Source organism: Mustela nigripes, chromosome 13 (genome assembly GCF_022355385.1).
Source record: "Mustela nigripes isolate SB6536 chromosome 13, MUSNIG.SB6536, whole genome shotgun sequence".
Taxonomy (NCBI): Eukaryota; Metazoa; Chordata; class Mammalia; order Carnivora; family Mustelidae; genus Mustela; species Mustela nigripes.
Genome location: NC_081569.1, coordinates 92,627,089 through 92,644,029, shown reverse-complemented (window position 1 = coordinate 92,644,029; position 16,941 = coordinate 92,627,089). Strand labels below are relative to the sequence as shown.

At 35.6% G+C, this 16,941-nt stretch overlaps 1 protein-coding gene and 1 pseudogene across 2 annotated transcripts in view; both read left to right on the top strand.

The window, feature by feature from the left end:
* Positions 1-14,826, top strand: part of KLHL28 (kelch like family member 28) — a 40,843-nt gene extending 26,017 nt beyond the window's left edge. For both annotated transcript variants that reach the window (XM_059373129.1, XM_059373130.1), the window contains exons 3-5: positions 6,357-6,800; positions 8,751-8,959; positions 10,223-14,826. In XM_059373129.1, coding sequence (XP_059229112.1) covers positions 6,357-6,800; positions 8,751-8,959; positions 10,223-10,386 — 817 coding nt within the window. In that variant the 3' untranslated portion in view covers positions 10,387-14,826. The remainder of the gene's footprint in view (positions 1-6,356; positions 6,801-8,750; positions 8,960-10,222) is intronic.
* On the top strand, positions 12,415-12,529 carry LOC132000577 (U2 spliceosomal RNA; annotated as a pseudogene).
* Positions 14,827-16,941: the final 2,115 nt, after the last annotated feature.

Here is a 16,941-nt window from a genome sequence, read left to right as displayed (position 1 = left end):
ACATACATAAATTATTAAAAAGTTATAAGAACTGTTCATATGTTGAGATCCAGTAATCTTTCATCTAACATCTGTTATAAGGAAAAAAAAAAAACAACTTTTTTTAAGTAGACTCAACACCCAGCGTGGAACCCAGTTCTGGACTTGAACTCGACCTTGAGATCAAGACTGTACTGAGATCAAAAGTCAGATGCTTAACTGACTGAACCACCCAGGCACTCCAGGAAAAAAAAATTAAATGTCATTTGTCGTTTATTATATTTACAATAAATGGCCACAGAGCCATTTATTGCAGTATTATTTATAACTATGGAGAAATTGGAATCAATCTAAGAAATTATTCAATTTGACTCTATAAAAAATATTTAACACCTGTGCATCAGACAACACTGTGCTAGATAATGGGTCTTTAACAAATTTATAATTTAGTTAAGGAGGCAGATATTTAAATAGGTAATTATAATATGTGGTGTTAATGCAGTGATAAAGATAATACCATGGAAGTATTAAGGAAAGGCATTTATCCCATTTGGGAGATTTAAGGAAGATATTGTTAACGCCCAAGCTGAGTGTTGAAGGCTAAGCAAGACCCAAGCAAAAGGTCACAGGAAGTGCACAAAGACACAGTGGAATGATACAGTATAGGATGTGCAGGAAATTAAAAGCTGTTTGGTATTCCAGAGTATAAAGTTCAAAGATCAAGGGCTCCTGTTTGGCTCAGTTGGTGGAGCATGCGGCTCTTGATCTCAGGGTTGTAAGTTTGAGCCCCACGTTGGGAATAGAGATTACATAAAATAAAATCTTAAGGGAAGAAAAGGAAAAAGCAAGTTAAAAATAAAATAAGGTTCAAAGATCTAAACAGTAAGGGGTAGGCTGTTATCAGTAGGGCCAAGTTAAAGAAGGTATCCTGTACCATGATGAAGAGGATTTTTCTTATGTGGGTCCAAAAACAATTTTAAGGAGAATAGTGAAATGATCACATTCATATATTAGATCATCCTTGGCTGCAATATGGAGAAAGATTGAGGGGACAGAATTAGTATCTGAGTCATTAGGAAAGAGACTATTATAAAAGTACAGGCCTGAGATTATGAGGTCCAAAGTGGAAGAAGCAAAGATAGAGAAGGGGGTATTAATTTAAGAAATGTTTTAAGAGGGCAAATGGACAGGAATTAGTGAATGGATATGGGGGGATCATGAGAGGGAAGAATCAAAAATGAGTTAGATTTCTTGGTTAGATACTGGATGAATCTTATATAACGTGAGAGAGAATATAGGAGGAGAAGCCATTTTAAAGGGGAAAGTAGTGTGTTCTGTTTTGGACATACTGAGTTTGAAATGCCTATTAAATATCCAAGTGAAGGATGACTCACTAGCCGGAAATGATTGCAAAAGCTCAGCGAATGGATCAAAGCTGGATATTTGGAAGTTATTGGCATGTAATATCATTTGGAGGTATAAATTTAAAACCATGAAGTCTTCTGGACTTCTTGACGGGTTTAAATGTCCCTTCTTTCTACCCACTTAGAACATATAGAAAGGAAAAAAAGATTGGTTCATAAATGAACCTCTGGGGAACATTAATGTTCAAGAAGAAGGCTAAGAGCAATCTTAGAAGTAGGAGAATCAAGAGAGAATAAGAATAGTGTCATGAAAGCCAAGCAATTTAAATGTGTCAAGAAGGAAGACGTGTGATCAACAATGTAAAATGCTAAGGAATGTTCCAGAAAGATAAAGATAGAAGAGTGGCTCTTGAACTTGGCTATATGGAGATCATTAATGACTTTTGGTGAAGTAATTTCAGCAGAATTTTAGGAATGCTGTGGATATATTATAGCAGATTGAGATGGGTATAAAAAATAAGGAAATAAACTGAAGACTTCTAAGAATCTTGGCTGAGATGAGGAGAGAGGTAAGGCAAAATGATAGTTTTTGTTTATTTTGTTCTTTTTTTTTTTTTTTTAATTTTTTTTTTTTTTAAAGATTTTTATTTATTTATTTGACAGAGAGAGATCACAAGTAGACAGAGAGGCAGGCAGAGAGAGAGAGGAAGGGAAGCAGGCTCCCCGCCGAGCAGAGAGCCCGATGTGGGACTCGATCCCAGGACCCTGAGATCATGACCTGAGCCGAAGGCAGCGGCTTAATCCACTGAGCCACCCAGGCGCCCCTGTTTATTTTGTTCTTGAAGAGAGAGAGACAGGAGTATGTTTATTATCAGATGCTGGTAAAGAAGAATAAGGTAAAGATACAGGATAGAGGAATGGTCATTGATAAAGCAAGATTTTAGAGGAAATTGTAAGGGGTTGGTATCAAAAGTAAAGGTAGAAGCATTTTTTTGTTTGTTTGTTTTTAAAGATTTTATTTACTTATTTGTCAGAGAGAAAGAATGCACAAACAGGGGGAACAGCAGGTAGAGGAGAAGCAGGCTTCCTGCTGAGCAAGGAGCTAGTAGTGGGACTTGATCCCAAGACCCTGGGATCATGACCTGAACCAAAGGCATAATGCTTAACCAATGGAGCCACCCAGGTGTCCCAAAGGTAGAAGGTTTTACATATGAGGAAGAGGGACTCTTTATGTCCTAAAACCATAATATGAGGATAGGTTTGCTGGCATGGGGAGAGATGGGAGAAGGAGTTTAAGATAGATACTATCCGGGTGCCTGGGTGGCTCAGTGGGTTAAGCCGCTGCCTCGGCTCAGGTCATGATCTCAGGGTCCTGGGATCGAGTTCCGCATCGGGCTCTCTGTTCAGCAGGGGCCTGCTTCCTTCCCTTCCCCTCTCTCTGCCTGCCTCTCTGCCTGCTGTGATCTCTCTCTGTCAAATAAATAAATAAAAATCTTAAAAAAAAAAAGATAGATACTATCCAATAGCCTCATTTTTCCCTTTAGAAAAGGAAGGAGGTATGCAAAAGAGGAAAGTGGGGATTGGGTAGGTGGCTTAAGGAATCTCAGGAAGTTCTGAGTATTATTTCTGTTCACACATAGGGAGTCATAAGATGGCAGTACATTTGAAGTGATTTAGAATAATTGTGCACATACATTTAATGTTAAATGGACTTCGAGCCACACCACACATGACACTACTCACCTCAGTGCTCTGAGTCACAGGTCAGATTCCAAGAAAAATAATTATTCATTTGCCTTAAAAAACCATAAGGATTAGAACCTTTATATCTTGTATCATGGTTTACCTAAATCACTTCTGAAAATCCATTATCATAGCTGAACTCTTATCATTGAGAGGTTTTTTTCTCATACCAATCAGTTTTCCATTTCTCCAACACTAAATGCATGTCCAGTAATCTGACAGTATCCAGAGTTAGCTCAGCCCCCACTGATTAAGGGCTTAGTCCCAGAAGACTATCCCCACTTAAGATACTGTCCACAAATGGGGTGTTCACGTTACCTGCATTTCTGTCTAGAAGAGTGAAAGTTCAGAGGTTCCCACAATAGCCCCTGCTCAAGTTTGCTAGAATGACTCATAGGACTCAGGGAAGTGCTTTACCTACCAATCTGTTACAAAGGATACAACTGAGGAACAACCAAATGGAAGAAGATACATTGAGCAGGGTGTGGGGAGGAAAGGGACAGAGCTTCCATGCCCTCTCTGGTATGCCACCCATTCTTAGCATCTCTGTGTGTTACCAGCCTAGAAGCTCTCTAAACCCCATTGTTTAGGGAGGGAGTTTTATGGCGATTTCATTGTGAGGGTATGATTGATTAAATCATTGGCCCTTGGTGATTGAGCTCAACCTCAGACTGTTAATCACATTATTGCCACCTCTGGTTTCTGGCCCCCATGCTGAAGCGATCTAGGTGGCCACTTGTAGTCACTTCAGTAGCATAAACTGAGGTGTAATTGAAAAGAGATCATTGTAAATAACAAAAGATATTCCTATCACTCAGGAAATTTCCAAGAAGTTTAGGAGCTCTGTGCTAGGAACCTGGGACATAACCCAAATGTACTGTTTTTTATTACACTGTTACTGTATGGTCATATATATCATCTAATTTATCTTAATAGCCCAGTCCTTTTCTTTCTTTCTTTCTTTCTTTTTTTTTTTAAGATTTTATTTATTTATTTGACAGACAGAGATCACAAGTAGGCAGAGAGGCAGGCAGAGAGAAGAGGAAGCAGGCTTCCCGCGGAGCAGAGAGCCCGATGTGGGGCTCGATCCCAGGACTCTGGGATCTCCCCGCGGAGCAGAGAGCCCGATGTGGGGCTCGATCCCAGGACTCTGGGATCATGACCTGAGCCGAAGGCAGAGGCTTTAGTCCACTGAGCCACCCAGGCGCCCTGCCCAGTCCTTTTCTTTTTGACTCCTCAAATCTGTCTGCCATATCTTTTTGAATTTATATTTAATCATTAAAAATATCCCCTTTATTTTTAATTAGTTGGTCTAATGAAATATGACATGTTTAAAGATACTGTTTTTTGCCAAAGCCCTCTCAAACCTGTTTTGTTTTGTTTTGTTTCCCCATACCTCATGTATCACAGGTCCTAAAGGTTGGTTAAGTGTTTTCTTTGTTCCTCATATCTACTTCTTAGATTTTTTTTTATCTCCTCCTTCTACAAAATCTCAATTCATTCCAAGCATTTGCCATTAGGCTGCATCATTTGATACCTTCATGTTGCCAGCATCTGCAACCCCTTTAATAACTTTATTCACTGAATATTTTTATAACTGGCTTACTGTCTTTCTCATCATTCTGTATAGTCATTCTTACTGATTTCAACATCCCCATCCACAGTTATACAACAACTTTGCCTCTCTTCTTGATCTCACTTCTAACAGTCTTTTTTGCCTTACCTCAGGCACTATTCTCATGATTATACTTCAATTTTGCCATTACCAGTGACTTCAAACTTCAGAAATCTTGGTTACATACATTCCATTCTCTGACTACCATGTCCTTTCTTATGAGCTTATTTATTTCAGTACATCTGCAGTCATTCTTTGTTGCCTTCAAAACTTTTAATTCTTTGGCCCTATATTCAGAAAACTTAACTGCTCACTGATCACTACATGTCCTCACTTTCACTCCTTACTCAGCTTAGATTCTAGGAACATCACTGTTTCATTCCTTTAATATACTCATGGCTCCCTTACCCTTCTTCAGTCATACTCTTCTAGTTAGAATCAGTTCTCCTCTTACGCCATGGCTGCACCTGAGCAGCAATATGTGGCTAGAGAAACGCACATACCCATCTTAAGTGATCTCATTTAAGACACCTACCACTGCCAACAACCCCTTTCATTTCCCTAAGTAATTTACTCTCCACTTCCTTGGAGGACTGTTTTATACCTTTTCTCTCCATAAGGACATCCAACCCCGTCCAACCCTCAGCTTTCAGCTCTCAGCTGATGACTATCTCTTACTCTCTCAAAAGATAGAAGCAATCAGAAGAGTACTGTCTTGTCTTCTGATCTCCAAATCCACCAGGTTATTTGTTTCTGAGACCAGTTCCTCCATTTCTCTACTTACTGCTTCCATTTCCTCTCCTCTGCACAAGGGCTCTGCTCTTGAATTTATCGCATATCTCTTCTTACATCACCTTCCCCCACTGTACTACATCCTTGCCATTAGCATGCAAACATGTTCTGGTTTAGGCTCCCAGATTAAATCAATCTTCCCTGGAGGCCGTGGTCTTTCTCTGCTTATCCTTACATCTGTCTCATATCTGTTTTAATCCTTATAGTAAAGTCCTTGGAACATTTGATATCCGCTGTTTTCCCTCATCTCCTATTCTTTCTTGAATCACTCCAGTCAAGATTTGTCCCCACCACCTCACTCAAACTGCTTTCATGAAGGTCAGATAATTCCCTGATGTATCATTCCCTGTTATAAATAACACTGCTGTGACCGTCATGCATAAATGTGTGCATTTCTTTTGGATACATATCTAGGAATGGAATTGCTCAGTTTAGGGTGATATACCACATCTTATTTATCCATTCTCCTTTTGATGGATGATTGTGCTGTGCTGCTATAAACATTTCTGTATGTATGTCTTGGTGCAAAACTGACTATAACGGGCATTCAGTAGTGTAGATACACATGAACGAAATTGCCGAATCAGAACATTTGTGTACCTTCAGTTTTAACAGATAATATAAAATTGTTTTCCAGCGTAGTTTGTACCAGTTCATGCTCCCCCCAGCAGAGTATGCGTTTCTTGCTCACATTCTTGCCAACAGCTGTTACCATCTGACTTTAAATTTTTGCCAGTCTAGAAAGTATGTTATGGCTTGTTGTGGTTTTAATTGGCATGTCGCTGATTACTAAGGAGATTAAACATTTTTGTTTGGGGCCATTTTGATTTTTAAAATTTAATTTTTTTCTGCTTATTCTTCAGTGTGGAGATGTACTTTCCTCAGAATGACTCTTGGATTGGTTTGGCACCCCTAAACATTCCTCGCTATGAATTTGGAATATGTGTTTTAGACCAAAAAGTGTATGTTATAGGTGGTATTGAAACTAACGTGCGTCCTGGCATCACTATCAGAAAACATGAAAATTCAGTAGAATGCTGGAATCCTGATACAAATACCTGGACTTCTCTTGAGAGAATGAATGAAAGCCGAAGTACCCTTGGAGTAGTAGTACTTGCAGGAGAACTTTATGCTTTAGGTGGTTATGATGGACAATCTTATTTACAATCTGTAGAGAAATATATTCCTAAAATAAGAAAATGGCAACCTGTGGCACCAATGACTACAACAAGAAGCTGTTTTGCTGCAGCCGTGTTGGATGGAATGATATATGCCATTGGTGGGTATGGTCCTGCCCACATGAACAGGTATTTAACTTAATGAAGTTGTATATGCTTGTAGATTTTTAAAGTCTCATTAACAATAATTCTTACACAACTGGTATGTGTGAATGAACTTCCCTTCTTAGTTTTTAAAGTAATATTGTTAGGCATTTGAAATTTAATCTGCTCTATGAGTGTAGTTACAATTGTTTTATATGAGGATTTAATACAAAGCTAAAAAAGATTCCTCTTAACAAAATTTCAAATTCATTCATTTAATATAATTGGATTAGATCTGATTATAAAATGAAGTTAGACAACTTTAGATTTTGGGTGACGAATTTATATAAATACGGGTGTATGTGTGTTTATAAATGGTCTGTTACTGCATTGCTTAGCAGAATAAAAAGTGAAAATGTAATTCCTATATGCTTATATATTATGCATCATAAACATAAAGCCTTATTTAAATATTCCTTTTTGGATTCTTATTCTATAATCATGCGTGTATCATTGTGTACCTGAGTTCTGCTGGAGTCTGAATTTGAGGTTTCTGCATTTTGTAGCATTTCTGAATAAAGGAGAAAAATATATGAGAAAAATGAAAGCATAAAGTGACTTGCTTATATGGAAAATTAATAATTCTGAGCCTTTGTTGAAAATTGCTGTTCCAAAGATTTTCTCTAATAGTGACTAAAGTGATGTGTCTTTTATTGATTGTGAACATTTAATGGAAGAGTATATTGTGATTTGTTAAGTGAGAAGGCAAGAGCACAATAGCATTTCATCTATAAATTTTTATTTCTCTATAAGCTAAAGTATTCCTCCTTTTTATTGCTCCCTTAGTTGAAGGAAAAGTATTTGGGGCAGAGCCATGCATTTTTATTCTTTGAAAATGTGCTGGCAGAAATTTTTAAGATAAAAATTGAGTATTTCTTTTGGGAGATAGTGCTCTTGGAGTTTAAGTTCTTACTAAAGTTTATCAACTCTTCTGGTCCAGTAATTTGGCTCTAATGGCTTTTATCCCAGTGTTCTTTCAGAAATATTTATAGTTTTGTCTATATTCTAGTCTAGTTTACAGTCTAGTCTCTGCTTTGTACTCCAGAATTATGCTACTGACTCTCAACTGCTTCAGGCTTTCTTGAGAAGTTAGTTTAGGACCAGAACAAGCTCAGCAAGCCTGCCTTTGTACCCACTCATGTCAAAATAGAGCTATAAAGGCCCTCTGGGATTTTCTAGGGAAGCTTTTTTGGAAATTCTCATCTGCTTTGGATATCCATAATGCAGCTTGGAAATGCCAGGTGTTCTCTGGAATGCAGACTTGACTTAAACCCCTGAATTCTCCTACATCACTCTGAGATTATTATGATTGGCCAGTTTGTGTTATGTAATCTGCAGTGTTTGCTTTACAGTAAACCACCACAACTTCTGTAAGATAAAAAATTTCCTTTCCTTTCCTTTTTTTAATCTTCCCTTTTCCTTAGCTATGTAGAAGATCCTTACTGTCCTTGGAAAACATTTATATTTAATTTGTGATTTTCAGAGTTCTTTCAGAACATGCATACTCATTTGACTTCATTCTTATATGAATCCTTTGAGGTTAAGTTATCCCCATTTTTTCAGGTGAGCAGAAGGGGCGTATCTAGGATTACACATACCCATAGTGTTAGGGCTAGGGTTCATTCAACTTGAAGTATACAGCATTAGTACTTGAACCCAGGTTTCCTGATCTCAGAAGTTTTATGCCCTTAATATACCCTGCTGCTTGTATGATATAATGGAATAGCATATGGGTATTATTGCTTGCAGTTTACAAGGTAAGCTTTTATCACTGCGGTTTTATCAGCAAAATGTAAACATCTGGAACAAACTACTCTTGTTTTATATCTGTCTGTTGGAACTTCTAAAACTATGGTAGGTTTTAGTTTTGCTTTGGTAGGAAGAAATGGCACAAAAAATATGCAAATTAATTCTTTCTTTTGTGAATATTTGCAGTGTGGAGCGTTATGACCCAAGTAAGGACTCCTGGGAGATGGTTGCATCTATGGCAGATAAAAGGATTCACTTTGGTGTGGGTGTCATGCTAGGCTTTATTTTTGTGGTGGGTGGACATAATGGTGTCTCACATTTGTCAAGCATTGAAAGATATGACCCTCATCAGAATCAGTGGACTGTATGTAGACCAATGAAAGAACCCAGAACAGGTAATAATAACTAAATAATATCTAAACATAGAGGATGATATTTCTTTTTTTTTTTTTTTTTTTTTTAAAGATTTTATTTATTTATTTGACAGAGAGAGATCACAAGTAGGCAGAGAGGCAGGCAGAGAGAGAGAGAGGAGGAAGCAGACTCCCTGCCGAGCAGAGAGCCCGATGCGGGACTCGATCCCAGGACCCTGAGATCATGACCTGAGCCGAAGGCAGCGGCTTAACCCACTGAGCCACCCAGGCGCCCCGAGGATGATATTTCTTATAGTGATATTCTTGGAATAGTAGTACCTTGGAATATAATAGTAAGAGTATTACTTGTCCAGCAAAACAAAACAAAAAACTTTATTGTGCTACACTTGAGAGACAGCTGATTTGACAAAACTACACAGATTTCTATACTGTGATTTTAATATGCCAGTGTGCATATTATCATCTACTTAAAGTTGGGAGAACACATTTCTAGAAATGGTGGGAATAGAATGTATCTTACAGAAACTCTTCTGTCCACATAGCAAATGTCATCTTTTTATATGTTACACACTCATACAGAATTTGGATTTTTTTTTTTTGTACATTAGTCTGTAGTTTACCTTTCAAATACTCTCACATTTGGAGGGTGTTTGGAGATATAGGAAAGGTTGGATTTCAGGGTTCCCAGAGGAAAAAAAAATCTTTGAAGAATAGAAATTACCTTTGAACCCAAACTTCTAGCACATTATTTTAAGGGGAAGGTTTTAAGTTGATGGAAATGCTTTAAGGATATTTCTTGCATAAGAGGGAAAGTTGTAAAATAACAAGAATGTGAAAAAAACATTGGGTAGTCTTGTTCTCTTGGGTAGTGTGTATAACAGTATTTACGGTACAATTTTTAAAAGCATAAGTTGTATGGTTCAAGATATGTTTCAGATATTTTCAACATACTTAAAAACCTGATAAAGATGAATGATTTGTTGAAAATATGTAAGTATAAACAAAAGTAAGCATATGGAAAGACATATACTACATTCTTTGTATTTTTCTGTGGTAGAGGAGAGAGTAGGATTGGGAAGGAGAGATGAAGGAAGACTTCAACTCTTGCTTTCATGTTAGGGGATTTTTTTCTCCCAGTAAGTATGTATGGCGATGTTGCTTGTATAATTAACAGTAGATTATTGAAATGTATTTTGAGAAAACATTAAAATACAAATTTATTTTTAGGGAGAAGTCAACTTCATGGTTAACATGTTTTTTCCTATTTTTACCCACTTTTCCTAGGGGTTGGTGCTGCAGTAGTTGATAACTACCTTTATGTAGTTGGTGGTCACTCAGGGTCTTCCTATCTGAATACCGTGCAGAAATATGACCCTATCTCAGATACGTGGCTGGATTCAGCTGGCATGATATACTGTCGCTGCAACTTCGGATTAACAGCACTTTGACAAGTGTGCACTGGTGGGAATCGTGTTGTGATGAACCTTGTGCCGCATGAAAGGATGTCGCATTTTCTGAAATCCGAAAGCTACATATCTTTCTCTTTAACTTGAAATGGCATGAAGACTCAAAGTTCTGTTGGGTACTTTGAATTGACAAGTAGCTTTGGTTGCTCTTGATTATACAGTGAATCAATAATCAAAAAAAAAAAAAAGGAAAGATCTTGCCAATTTAATTGTGCACTTTTCCCCCTAATACTGGCATAGAGTAGTTTTATGTTCATTAGTGTACATGTGGAGAAAATCTTGCTGCTTTAAAAAAAAATTAGCTCTCCTTCTTTCTTGATATATGCACCATGATTTACTAGAATGAGAGATGCTTAGATGTGGGAGTGTATTGAAAGACTAGACAAAATGCTGATACTGTCTGTTGGATATAAATTCATATGCTTCACATTTTAAACAAATAAAGGGCTGCTTTTTTGAGGGGGGTACTTTTAAGGATTGTAAATTATATACCATAGTGAGTCACCAGGATATTCTTCCTATGAAATGGCTTTAGGGCTGGAGATGTAATAAGTTTGCAAAACAAATGCTTTTACTATCATCATTTTTTGGAGGCTTATATTAAGAAGCCAGATATTTCCTGTTTATGCCTTTTTTATAGGGCAGGTTAATGCTGGATGAATTTAGTTACTAACCTGTGCTATGCTAAGCATGGATAGAAAGTTAAGCATATCAGTTTCAGTTTTATTTTTTTCATAGTACAGTGGCTTCCCAGTGTTGATGTAAATATTTGACAAATGTTTAGTACCACCCTTAGCAGTACTGATTTTTTCTACATATCCTTATAATAATTTTAGTTTTTTAAGACCCTTAGTTGCTTTTTCACAGTGTTCAGATATAAAAATGGTGCTAACTGTAGGATCTGTAAAAGGCTATAATAATGTTCTTTTGGATGTTCAGTATGAGATATGCATGACATGTTTTAATAGTATTTTTTTCATTTTTACTGGCATGGTTTGTGCTTATTAAAAATGTTAGTGATTATGCTAATGTTAACATCCCAAAATCATCTAAATGGCCCATGTTATACTTTTCATGGTTCCTGAGTAGTGATTTAAAAAAAGATGCATTTTTTTTTATCTTCTTCTAGTGCTAGATATATGTCCTTTTTAAAGACAAATATATGCATTAAATATAAAGCACTAGGCAGTTATGCATTACTTTGTACACTTCTTAGGTAATTGGATATTTTAAAGTTACTGAGGAAAACTGGAACTCAATGTTTACTTGAGTAATCGTTCTAAATTTGGTTCTACTTTGACTAAAGAAACAAGCAAGACTGTTTGCTATAGCCAGTGACAGCTTATTTAAAATAAGTTGTCAGCTCATTTTGTTTTAGCATGTTTTAGAAAATATCTGTTAGTCTTGAATATATTACTTTGCATTTTATTAGGATATCGATACTTATAATTTTTGGTACTGTAGTTGTTTAATTTTCTTTTCTTTGTTTTTTTTTTTAAACCTGCTTATTATCTCTATAGACTCCGCAAAACCAGTGTATATTTGTTTCCTAAGAAAAAATTTATACTGCATTCTTAAGTGCCATAATATTCCAAGCTGTTGTTAAGAAGCCATTTGTAATTATAAAACATAGGTTTGTTCATTTAGCATCTATGTTACTATGTATAGCCTGGCAATTTGCAGTTTTTCTTGTTCTTCCATTAACTGCCAGTGTAGATTTAAAATATAGTACAAAACTATGTAAAGTCATCTTTAATCATGTAAGTAGTATGCTTTATGAATATTTGCACAGATTATAAAACCTTGCAAGTGATTTTTAGTCTCTTCCTAATAAGAACTCAACAGGAGCTACTAATAACATTGACAGGCTGAGTATTTTCTATGTTGCTTGTTTGAATGACATAATGATATATAGCAATAACTTTTTAATTGATTTGAATAAACCTATTGAATAGAAACAAGGTGCACTATTGTGATTGGCCTAGACTTTATTTAAAGAAAAGCAATTTAATTACTTCTCGGCCTTTTGGCTAAGATCAAGTGTAGTATCTGTTCTTATTAGTTTAAAGGAAAGCAATTTAAAAGAGATTTCATTACATACTTAATTTTAAGTCTTCAACTCAGTTTTTTTTCGTTTATGTCAAATTGTTAAATGCATTAATACTATTTTTAATCTTCTCTCCCCCAAAGATAAAGGAATTGGAAAGACTGTAAAAACCTATTTTAATTGTAAACAGATCTATACTATACATCTTAACAATGTTTTACTCATTTATCATTATTCCCACTATCAAATTGTTATAAAACATATAATCACTTGGTGAATTAGACCAAAGGCCTACATTGATCATTGTTTTGGAAAAATCTAAACTTTATCCTGCTAAAGACTAAATGTGAAACATCTTGGGCAATAGTAGGAACCATATACCAGCGAATAAATTACAAAAACCTATAAAAAGAAATGAAACCCCAAACTTTAGAAATACTAACTTTGGGTTTACCAAACCTACGGTACTATTCATAATAGCCAGAGGTATTGTAACCTGACAACTGATAACTTTACAATAGACCTCATACAGATTTGTGAGAAGTTTCATCATGAATATTTTCTGACAAATTATGTATTTAAAGTCACGTGTTTCTTAAGTTAAAAAACATCAAAATATTTTATTATAAATTCCCACCATTAAAGATACTAGAAATAATTTATATACTCAGGCAAAGGGGAGAAACCTATTTAAGATTGTCCAGAAATATATTGGAAAAAAGGTGACAGTGGAAATAGAAATTAATCTCATCACTTGGAAGATACTTGCCTTCCGTAATTATGAAGACTTAATCTGGTAGGAATGTTTGGCTATTTAAAGTTTGTTAAATATAGTAACAGAAGTTAGGTGATTTTTAATGTAGCCCAAAGGATGTTTATGTAAGTTCCATAGGTTATTGCTAACATTGTTTCAAATATGAATGAATATTAAACTATAGGAAGTGGTATTTAATGACAGGAAAATGGCACTAGGTTTTCAAAAATTATTTTGAGAGCTTGACAAATTTTGGAGGGTCTACTTTGTATACATGATATTGTGCCAGATCCTGTCAGGGCTAGAAATACAAATAAGATACAAATCTTTTCATTCAAAGAGTAAAGTATGGTGAGGGAGCTCTGTACCCAAATAACTATTATGGTAAAGTTTTAATTTAATTCCTTGTAGCCAAAATCATCAAAAGTGATTAGAGACCTAATTTATGTGTAGACATTTGTGTCCTTTAGTGTCCAATTAGGTTTTACTGACATTAAAAAGAATCATGGTAAAAGTATTTCTAGAACTCCAAACTTCCTGGAATTGATTAATATATTTTCTATTAGAAAAATAAAATTATAGAAACTTTAAAAAATTACATACTATGTTATCAAGATTCTGGCTAACATTGAAGGAAATATATGTACATATAATGCTTTGTTTTCAGTTTTGGTGTTGGATTTCTGGTATTGTCACCTAAGTGCTCATTTTCAGGAAAATCAGATTCTACAATAAATATACTGCTTAAAAGTTCAATAAACTTGTGATAACCTCTATAACCTCTGTAGTCTGAAAGCTAAGAAATTATAAGATGTCACATGTCAAGTTAACATCCAGTTCTACTTCTTAACCTTTTTTTTTTCTTTATAAAACAGCACTTTAATTAGACATGATTTAATTAAATACATTTATTCTGTGGCTGGATATATATTGGATTTTCACTTACAGTATATTGATTCAGTGTTGATACACATTGGAAAAGAGTGCAAAATATAGTAAGTTTTAAATACTATAGGTTTACAAGTTTTCTTATTGGTGTGAATATAGAGTCAATAAAAATCCAGTTTACATCTCTGTAGAGAGAAAAATTGTTTTCCATATGTCTTTTATATTATGCATATTTAACTAGAGATAATTTATTGTTAATTTTGTCAAGTTATCTTGTGTAAGTCCCGTTTATTTTAAAATACTAAGCAAAAAGTTCCAAGTTTGCCTTAAAATACAAAAGTGAAATTAAAGAACTGGATGATAATGCCTCTATTTTTGCCTTATGAATTGTGCTGTATCATAAACCAGAGATGGTTTTGATTTTAACAGGATTCTGAAATTTTGTAGATGTAGAGTACTAATATTTGTACTCTCTTGCAAAGAATGTGATCTAGTGGATTATGTTAATGTTTAAGTGTTTTGTAAATGTATTTTACCTCTGAATATGTATCTTTTTAGCATCAGGGTTTTATTTTTGTTTACATGGTAAAGTGGCATTTAACTTGTTGAAGGTTGTATTCTTTTGTCTTTTATTTTAAAAGTTCTTTGTGTGTACTATTGTGGTGATGCTCTGTAATGACTATGGTTAAATTTCATTTAATGTGAAATGTTTAAAATAAATTTGAGAAATATGCCTTTGTATGTTTCAAATGTTATGAACTGACCCAAGCTAGCTTTGTCATTTTCAACTCTTAGATCCTTTTTGGTAGATAGGTAGTGGTCACAAATACTGAAGTAGGTATGGGAAAGCCAGTCTTTTACATCCTTATTACCAGGTTATAATGAAACATGTTAGGCTGAACCCTGACACGTGTTCAGACATTCATTAAAGAAACATTCTTCAGCAAAGCCAGCGCAGAGGACTTCAGTTGGTAAGTTCAGTGCAGTCCTAGCTTTCTGTCCTTTTAGATTCTTTAACTTGCCTTGTAAGAGGGGTTTACTTGGGGCAGACAAGGCAGCATTCCAGAGGATTTGCTTATGTTTCTGCCTGGTATCAGACAACCAGTAGTCCTAAAAGAAAGGGTGATTAATCCCCAGGTGCCATCTTTGTGGAAGTTGTGAACTATAGGCCAGCATGGATTCAGATAACCTGCCCATGCAAGGATTGGAAATAAATTTAGACAATCCGTATATCTTGAAACTAATTTCACCAATAAGAGCAACTTTTTGATTTTATGTTAGTCTGTGTTCCCCAATAATGTCCCTGATATTTAATATACTGAGCAGAACATTGGATGCTGATCTAATTATGGATAACAGAATCTGCCTATGGATAACATAAATCTGCCTTGAGTATGGGTTTCCTGATTATAATACCAGTTAACCATCCCTCAACTGCATTTTTAACAGGGCAACTCCTAGAGTTTAAGTAGAAATTTAATAGATACATGCTGAAGTATATTATAGATGGCAAAGTATGCAAATATCCCATTTTAAGAGTACTGGTTAAAATACTGAAGTTAAGATTTCTTGCCTGAGTGGATGCGTTTGAAGTTCTGCTTGTGATTTCTAAGACATGGATGGATAGCTCTCATGTTACCCAGAAATTATTGTAAAATCTCAGCAGAGAGTCATTAAGATCTTAGCATGTGTAAGATGTGGTGCAAGGTGCAAAAGAGTAGCAAGCCATATTCTGCAATTTGCTTGAGGAAAAAAAAATACACCTAATTTTTCCCTCCACCAGGAGAGAGAATAAGAGGAGTGCTGTCCTGGCAGAGCTGTAACTGTGCCTCTTGGGTTCTTTCATAAAATTAGTTGATGGTTCTCTTGTCTGGGGCCAGTGCAGTAATGAGTGTGAAAGTTTTGTTTGTTTGTTTGTTTTTAAGAGTTTATTTATTTGACAGAGATCACAGGTAGGCAGAGAGCAGGCAGAGAGGAGGAGGAAGGCTCCCTGCTGAGCAGAGAGCCCAATTCTAATGCCAATGCGGGGCGCGATCCCCAAACCCCAGGATCATGACCTGAGCCGAAGGCAGAGGCTTTAACCCACTGAGCCACCCAGGTACCACAAGGGTGAAAGTTTTAACTTTAATTTGGAAAATAGTGTGATTACTGGAGTGTACAATAGACTCATAGTGGAAAGCAAAAAGCTATTCCAATGAGTCTAAAGGCTAGGCATAAAATTCAGTTCTGTGATAAGATGGTATCAGAATAATTCAAGTGGGTTTTGATATGTTTTCCAGGCTTTTTTCCCCTTCATGTTTAATAGTAACGTACCCGTGTACCCATCACCAAACTTCAAAAATTAACCTTTTAGCAATTAGTTTTGCTAATCCTTCATCTATTCATCCTACTTTTTTTTTCTGGAATATTTTTAAAGAGAGCTCCAGACATGCAAAATAATATGACTGGTAAATAATTGAGACTATATCTCTAAATAATAATGACACTTAAAACTTTCATTCTATAAGCCACATTGATAATAATCTCACTTAAAGATTCTAATACTTCTTTTTTTCTTTTTTTTAATTTTTTCAATTTATTTATTTTCAGAAAAACAGTATTCATTATTTTTTCACCACATCCAGTGCTCCATGCAATCCGTGCCCTCTATAATACCCACCACCTGGTACCCCAACCTCCCAGCCCCCTGCCACTTCAAACCCCTCAGATTGTTTTTCAGAGTCCATAGTCTCTCGTGATTTACCTCCCCTTCCAATTTACCCCAATTCCCTTCTCCTAACACCCCTTGTCCTCCATGATATTTGTTATGCTCCACAAATAAGTGAAACCATATGATAATTGACTCTCT